General features: G+C 43.2%; 1 protein-coding gene across 1 annotated transcript in view; it reads right to left on the minus strand.

The window, feature by feature from the left end:
- Positions 1–274: 274 nt before the first annotated feature.
- The window catches only part of LOC137095399 (E3 SUMO-protein ligase ZBED1-like), a 12,958-nt gene continuing 4,315 nt past the window's right edge, over positions 275–8,917 (minus strand). Inside the window, exons 2-3 of the mRNA XM_067462021.1 lie at positions 3,413–3,569; positions 275–2,776 (exon numbers count right to left, since the gene is read on the minus strand). Of these exons, the coding sequence (XP_067318122.1) occupies positions 726–2,776; positions 3,413–3,569 (2,208 nt within the window). The 3' untranslated portion in view covers positions 275–725. The remainder of the gene's footprint in view (positions 2,777–3,412; positions 3,570–8,917) is intronic.

Genomic DNA, 8,917 nt, shown 5'->3' on the forward strand with positions numbered 1-8,917 from the left:
GTTCGGGCTTGGCCTCATGTAAGCCACTCCAGTCCCCATTGGGGAGATGGTGGGTCTGGAGAACAAGGGTCTGGAGAACAAGCCCTATGAGGAGCTGCTTAAGGAGCTGGGCATGTTTAGCCTGAAGAAGAGAAGGCTGAGAGGAGATATGATAGCCATGTATAAATGTGTGAGAGGAAGCCACAGGGAGAAGGGAGCAAACTTGTTTTCTGCTTCCCTGGAGACTAGGATGCAGAACAATGGCTTCAAACTACAAGAAAGGAGATTCCATCTGAACATGAGGAAGACCTTCCTGACTGTGAGAGCCGTTCAGCAGTGGAACTCTCTGCCCCGGAGTGTGGTGGAGGCTCCTTCTTTGGAAGCCTTTAAACAGAGGCTGGATGGCCATCTGTCGGGGGTGATTTGAATGCAATATTCCTGCTTCTTGGCAGAATGGGGTTGGACTGGATGGCCCATGAGGTCTCTTCCAACTCTTTGATTCTATGATTCTATAAATAAAGTTTATTTTTATATTATTAAATTTTCCTAGTTTCCAACAGACCTCAAAACCTCTGAGGATGCCTGCCATAGATGTGGGCGAAACGTCAGGAGAGAATGCTTCTGGAACATGGCTATACAGCCCGAAAAACTTACAACAACCCTGTGATTCTGGCCACGAAAGCCTTCGACAATACATCACACACTAATTCTCTGGGTAGCTTCTGTGCTTTTTCCACACCCAACTTTCAGAACTGGTTCTGTACGGTCTTATTCGGATTCTCAGCACTATTTCTCATAGATTCCAAAAAATCGAAATTTTGATGCAAGAAGAGAATCTGGTCCAGATTTTCGGGGGCAAGCACGCCCCTCCTGTGCTCCAGGGTACTTTCACTGGCAGCAAAGGCCTGATCTGGTGGCACAACCGTTGCTGGTATGGCCAGGTATTGCCGGGCTAATCTGGCAACAGAAGGGAAACGGTGCTCATTGTTCTTCCACCAGTCCAAGGGGTTCGTGCTGCGCTTGCAGAGGGGCTCCACAATGTAGTTCTCCAGCTGCTGGTGGATCTCAGGCATGCTCTCCGTTGGGTCTTTCCCTAAGAGGATGTCGTACATACTCTGGGACTGTCCGCTTGGACCTCTTTCCTTATGAGCAGAGAGCTGGCTGGTGGCTTCACTCACCTCTGCTTTATAGTCAGAGCTTGGAACCCAGAACTGGGTTGAGACTGGGGATTGGTGATTAAAGAACTGGGACAGCATGTTCTTGATTTTTTTGTGGAGCTCACTCCGCAGACTGGGACTGAGGAACCTCATTTCTTTGAAACGCGGGTCTAAGAAGGATGCAACCACGGCTGGGCTCTCCAGCAGCTTCTCATCATCTGAGATGCCCCAACGTTGTGTGAGTTCCGACCTTATATTGTTCACCACAGTCTTAATGGTGCCGCTTGCCTCTTCCGACTGCTGTCCAATGGCGGTGACAATGCCGTGGATGCATGGCATCAAGGAAGATATGGAGAAGTTCTGCTCCTCCCTCAAGAAGGACGTGGCGATCTTTAGGGTCCTCATGACAGGCATTAGGTCCTGCAAGAGTTTCCACTGATGGTCTGCCAAATTCTGGACCACTGTCGTTCCCTTGGGATGTTCCTCCAACACGGACATGATGGCCCACTTGAGATCCAGCAGGCACTCGCACATCTCAATGGTGGTTATCCACCGAGCTCCAGTGTCCATCACCAGCTTCAGTTTGGTCTTGTTGATGGCTTCCAGTTTGCTATTCAGTGAGCAGGTGGCTTTAGCATCCTGCTGGAAGTAGCAGACGATGCTGCGAGCGGCACTCAGGGCCTCTTGTACCTGCTCCACCTCAAGACCTGCCTGGACGCAGAGGTGCAGCAGGTGAGCAGCACAGCACATGCTAGTCCAGCCATAGATGCATTTGAGTTGGGAGGAGTTCACCTCCATATCCTGGAGGCTGTCATGCATCACACAGAAAACAGACTTGCTGGGCATCCCAAAGTCCGTCAAGACCGAGTACAGCCTGTCTCCCAAATTGCTCTCCATTTTATTCTCATGCACCTGTTGGGTCTCCAAGATGCATCTTGCCCGTCGCCATTCCCCATCGATGAAGTTAGCCATGATTGTCAGGTACGTCTGGTTGGGTTGGGAGACCCAGAACTCAGCACAGATCACCACAGACTGGGCGGTTTGTAGGTAATGTTCCAGGTGTTGCTTGACGACGTTGTATCGGTGCCACAACATGCTAGAGAGCTGCATAGGAGATGGAAGGATAAAACTGGGTTCTAGGTAGCCAATCAGAAGACCAAAGCCTTTGTCCTTCACTACTGAGAGGGGGTGGAGGTCCCGAAAAATCATTTCTAGCACAAGCTCCAGAATTACGTCAGTTCTAGGTTCTGTGCAGGGCACAGCGTGGTACTGATTGTTGTTTTCAGGTGTTAGCTGGCGAGCCCTTTTGATTGCGTTCTCCTGAGCTATGTAGTCAGGATCTGAAATCTGGTCATCCTTTAACTGAGAGAGCAAAGTGTCACGGATGCTATGTTTCCTCACCAGATGTTCCCTCATGGTTGTGGTGCTGTTGTGGAAGGACAACTGCTTCTTGCAGACATTGCACTCAACGTAGGCATCCCCCAGCTTGGTGTAGTAGTTCCACACCTTGGATTTGCGCCGGTCGACGTAGAGAGACGTGCTTGTGCCATCATGGCCGGTGCCCTTTTCACGCCTCCTTCTGGTGCACGGGCCCAAGTTGGCTGGCATTGCACAGGTGTTGAAGACCATTGATATTTCTTCTGTTGAATGGGAAAGAGAGAAGAGAGATCTAATGAACTTGCTCATAGTACAGTGTAGAGCAGCATTTCTCAACCTTCCTAATGCCGTGACCCCTTAATACAATTCCTCATGTGGTGGTGACCCCCAACCATTAAATTATTTTAATTGCTACTTCATAACTGTAGTTTTGCTACTGTTATGAATCGTCATATAAACATCTGATATGCAGGATGCATTTTCATTCACTGGACCACATTTGGCACTGAATATTTGGTTGAAAGAAAATAAAGTACTTCTATTATTAGAACAGAAACAACAATAAGAACAAAACTCACTTATACAGACTCACTACCAAGAAAATGAAGAAAGTTGAGAAATATTTACTGTAATTACCTATATGGAGAGAGAAGGAAGAAACACCCCCCCCCATGTGTCTCCCCTATCCCTGACTCCCTCCCCACCCCCTTCACTTTTCCCGTACCCTAACTCACCCCTTCCCATCAAAGTTGTTTTTATTGTCAATGAAAAATCATGAATAACAATGATTAAAACTAAACATGATGATGAACTGTGCTATGGGAAGACAGCTTTGTAGATGCATGTTTCCTAAAGGAAGAAGAAGTTGGTGGTGAGGGAAAAGAAAGAAATTCTCATACCTTGAACTGTCTGAGGGTAGGATGGTGCGAGGATAGGGAGAGATTGCACTTCTAGGATCTCCTCTTTGGGCTGAGCATTCCTGTCGTGATCCTCAAGTTTGACACATTTCTGCAAGAATTCACTGACCCTTTTGGAGCTCACATCTTCCATGTCGATCTAAAGGGCCGTCAAGGGGAAACAAAGCAAGAATGATCAAAAACCAAGGCATGATCACAATAGTCTCTCTGCTATACAAAGAGCAATGAGTTTTATTTTTGCTTCACAATAACTTGCAAAAGGGATTGAAACAGAGCTAGAGAATCACAATATTCACTGCTTAAAATACATTCATTTGTATTGGGAGTCCAAAAACCAGAGTAGGGTAGCCATGTAGGCAAAGAACTATTGATTACTTGCCCTCACCTTCCAAGCATCTTATTATTTACTAGCCGTCCCCTGCCATGCGTTGCTGTGGCCCAGATGGGGGTTCTGTGTGGGAGGTTTGGCCCAATTCTATCGTTGGTGAGGTTCAGAATGCTCTGTGATTGTAGGTGAACTATAAATCCCAGCAACTAAAACTCACAAATGTCAAGATTCTATTTTCCCCAAACTCCACCAGTGTTCACATTTGGGCATATTGAGTATTTGTGTAGAATTTGGTCCAGATCCATCATTGTTTGAGTCCACAGTGATCTCTGGATATAGGTGAACTACAACTCCCAAACCAAAGGACACTGCCCATCAAATCCTTCTAGTATTTTCTGTTGGTCATGGGAGAACTGTGTGCCAAGTTTGGTTCAATTCCATCGTTGGTGGGGTTCAGAATGATCTTTGATTGTAGGTGAACTATAAATCCCAGTAACTACAACTCCCAAATGGCAAAATCAATTTTTTTGAGTGAAGGACATACATTGGGTTGTTAGGTGTCTTGTGTCCAAATTTGCTGTCAATTTGTTCAGTGGTTTTTGAGTTCTGTTAATCCCACAAATGAACATTATATTTTTATTTATATAGATTTACTAGCCCTCCCCTGCCACACGTTGCTGTGGCCCAGTCTCGTGAGCTGGAAAATAAAGTAATGAGAAAGTGTTGGTTTCTAATATATGTTATGTCTTGATGCTTGTGGGTTAAAAGTATTTCTTGCTGTCTCTTTGTCAGTGTTGATGTGGAGAGTGTCTCGTTTGCCTACTCTGGAACATGCAATATAGAATTGTCCTTCTTTAGGGGTCCCGTTCAAATCTATATCTGTGTGTGAAGCATATATATCTATATCTGTGGCTGGATGGTTCTTTGTCAGGAGGGCTTTGATTACGTTTTCTTGCCCTGGTGAAGAGAGTTGGACGCGATGGCCATAAGTATTTTCTGTTGGTCATGGGGGTTCTCTGTAGGAAGTTTGCCCCAATTCTCTCGTTCGTGGGGTTCAGAATGCTCTTTGATTGTAGGTGAACTATAAATCCCAGTAATTACAACTCCCAAATGTCAAGGTCTATTTCCCCCAAACTCCATCTGTGTTCATATTTGGGCATATGGAATATCCGTGCCAAGTTTGGTCCAGATCTATCAGAGTTTGAATCCACAGTGCTCTCTGGATGTAGGTGAACTACAACTCCCAAACTCGAGGTCAATGTCCACCAAACCCTTCCAGTATTCTCTGTTTGTCATTGGAGTTCTGTGTGCCAAGATTGGTTCAATTCCATAATTGGTGGAGTTCGGAATGCGCTTTGATTGTAGGTGAACTATAAATTCCAGCAACTACAACTTCCAAATGACAAAATTCTTTTTTTTAGTAATGGTCACTCCTTGGTTTAGTAGGTGTCTTGTGGCCAAATTTGGCGGCAATTCGTCCAGTGGTTTTTGAGTTATGTTAATGCCACAAAAGAACATTACATTTTTATTTATATAGATGTATTTATTTATACACTTTTCTCCAGTGGGTGGGATTCAAGGTGGCATATAGTGTTAAAAGCAAAAGAAATTACAAACATAAAATTCAATAAGAACAACACAAACTAAATAAACAAACTGCACATTTCATAACCTGTTGCACTTCAGGCCTGGGAACACCTATGGCCACAATACCACACAAGAGTCCAGAATATAAGCAAGCAGTTTATTGTAGACGCACACACCAAAAGCATAGGAAAAAAAATCAGGAATAAGTAAAGTAAACGTACTACCCAAAAAGGTTTAGCAACAGATGATAATCCAACAGTAGTCCAAATGTCTCATGCTGTTCCCAAGGAACACAGTCCAGAAACAGCCAAAAAGTCACAAGTACAGCATTAAGTCCACAAGCAAAAGGCACACTTACTAAAACTTGAGCAGGAATACAAAAACAAGAACATAGAATACTTCCAGGAAACTTAAATCCAAAACCAAATTGACTTGAAAGCAGAACCAGAGAACTCAGGCCCAGCTTCACACTTGAACGCTACGTTGCCTGAACTAACTCTTAGGCAAACAACTTGCTAACAATCAGGGACATCTAATCACCTCTCAACAAAAGATTGCTCCAGCCACTTCCAGGCTATCAAATGCTAATCAAGGTGGTCATTGAAACATTCACACCTAGCTCCAGCAGACAAGAGTCCTTTGTCCAGATATATAAACCAATTTTCCTAGTTCCAATAGACCTCACTACCTCTGAGGATGCTTTCCATAGATACAGGCGAAACATCAGGAGAGAATGCCTCTAGAACATGGCCATATAGCCCCAAAAAACCTACAACAACCCACTTGCTAATTGATAGGTACCCATGAAGACATGTTTTTCCCCACAAAATCTCTCCCCAACTTTCCCACGAAAGCGCTCTGACCTATGATGCCTATTTTCTGCTCTGATGTGTAAACAAAGACCTTTGTAGATCTCCATAGATCCAGGTGTGTTTTCCTGAGAGTCTTCTATATCACTTATCTCGTCACATGACTCCTTGTCTAATGTTGCAGTTTCTGGCTCCTCTGACTGACCCTGAAGCCTTGTACTTTCCAAGTCAGATTTTTCACAGAGAGAAAAATCATTCCCCTGGTTCGAACCTTCATCACTTTGAGTTCTAGGAAATCCCACAGTAAATCCCACAATCCTCTCTAAATAATCACTGAACCCATCAGCCTCCAACATAACCCATATAAAACAAATTAACAATTTTCAACACATACTATTACAAATTCCCTGAACCTCAAGGCAGTGAGGATATCCATACCAACCGTTGTGTTAAGATCCTAGAAACTTCCTTTTCTTTAGGAAGTAAAAACATTGCTCGGTCCTTTTTGATCTTCTGACATTAGCCTTTTAGGTGGTGTTAAAAAAAACAACAACATCTAGCAGCTTGGCATTGCAGACACCATGAGACAAAACTGCAAGTCATCCTTAGAGGCTGGTTTTGGAGAAACCACTCCAACTGCATGTCTTTCAAACGTCTCCAGTGTCTGACTTCCTGAAGGAAGAGGTCTTGAGCCTGCTGCTGCAAAACCAACAAGACGTCCCATGGCACCTTAACGTTCAATACCTTAATTGCGACATACGGGACGTTTGTCCCTTGCTCAATGACAAGGGCGATCTCTGATGCAGCTATTTTTCTCAGCGATTGCGCCCCATCCCTCTCCAAACGATTCCTTCAGTCTATCACCATCTGTCCTTGTTTTTTTCTGGATTGCCCTTCTGCTTTGTGTTTCTGCCCACCTTGCAATGCTTGGCTTGGCAAGCTGCTCCCACCACTGTTTCAAGTTGGATGGTTCTGACTCAGCAATGTGTTGCCACATTCATATCCTCCGCCTGCTCCACTTTGGCAAGGACAGTCCAAACTCATCCTGTGTCCTCCCATTCCTTTCCAGCTGCTTTAAAAACATCCCTATTTCTCTCGTTTCCTCCCACTTTCCTGTGCTGTCCTCGGCTTACTTCAATTGCTGCAAATTGAGTACAAGGGACAAAAGTAGTTTGCACACAATTAACTCATTATAGGGGAGAGGAAGGGGCAAAATCTTGCCCTTCCCAGAAGACTCAGGAAAAAGGAAACTGCTGCAGACTTTTCCTGCTTATCTGTTTTTCCTCATTAAAAATATTTAGTATTTATTTTATTTATTTATCACGTCAGGGGCAACCAGACAATTGTATGACATTTCTAACAGAAAAAAACAAACAGACAGACATGAGAGAAGCCTCCTCGCAGGATTGCAAGACATCCGGGCGTCCCCTGGGCAACGTCTTCGTAGATGGCTGATTCTCTCACTCCAGAAGCAACCACAAGCAAAATCTTTGGTATTTTGGCCACACTCTGATGTTATTTGTGCGTCCTGGTTTTGAGCTCTGAATGTTTGAGGGCAAGCAGGTTATCAGTATATATGTAGTGTGTGTGTGTGTGTATGAATATATATACATATATATGTAGTATATAGTATATATGTGGGTTATATGTAGGAATCTATACAAATAAAAATGTAATGTTTGTTTGTGGGATCAAAAGAACTCAAAAACCACTGGACAAATTGACACCAAATTTGGACACAAGACACCTAACAACTCAATGTATGTCCTTCACTCAAAAAAATTGATTTTGTCATTTGGGAGTTGTAGTTGCTGGAATTTATAGCTCACCTACAATCAAAGAGCATTCTGAACCCCACCAATGATGGAATTGAGCCAGACTTGGCACACAGTTCTCCCATGACTGGAAGGGTTTGGTGGGCAGTGTCTTTTGGTTTTGGAGCTGTAGTTCACCTACATTCAGAGATCACTGCGGATTCAAACAATGATGGATCTGGACCAAACTCTACAAGAATACTCAATATGTCCAAATGTGAACACTGGTGGAGTTTGGGGGAAATAGAATCTTGACATTTGGGAGTTGTAGTTGCTGGGATTTATAGTTCACCTACAATCACAGAGCATTCTGAACCCCACCAACGATAGAATTGGGCTAAACCTTCCACACAGAACCCCCATGTGGGCCACAGCAAGGCGTAGCAGCGGACGGCTAATATTTACATAAAACTGTAATTTAAGATAGGATTGCTCAACACTGATAAAACTATTATTCTAACCTTCTCCAATGTGAATGTGCTTATGTAATAATAAAGAGAGAAAAGTAATAAATGTAATAACAATAATGATGGAGTAAAATAATAAATGTAATAATAATAATTAAGTAAAATAATAAATGTAAGAATAATAATTAGAGTAAAATAATAAATGAAATAATATCAATAATAAAGAGAGTAAAATAATAAATATAATAATAGAGTAAAATAATTTTACTGATTTTTCCCAACCACACCTGGAGTGTTTCTGCATGCAAATCTATATAAATAAAAAGTGTAATGTTCGTTTGTGGGATTGACATAACTCAGAAACCACTGGATGAACTGACATGAAATTTGGACACAAGACACCTATCAGGCCAACAAGTGACCATCAATCATAAAAACACTGAAAAACACAGTGGAAAAGACTTAAAAATCCAAAAAGCAAAAGGTGGTATAGCGCATGTACAAAATGACTCCCTCTGGCAAACAAAACACACAATAGCATA

The sequence above is a fragment of the Anolis sagrei genome, chromosome Y (genome assembly GCF_037176765.1).
Source record: "Anolis sagrei isolate rAnoSag1 chromosome Y, rAnoSag1.mat, whole genome shotgun sequence".
Lineage (NCBI taxonomy): Eukaryota > Metazoa > Chordata > Lepidosauria > Squamata > Dactyloidae > Anolis > Anolis sagrei.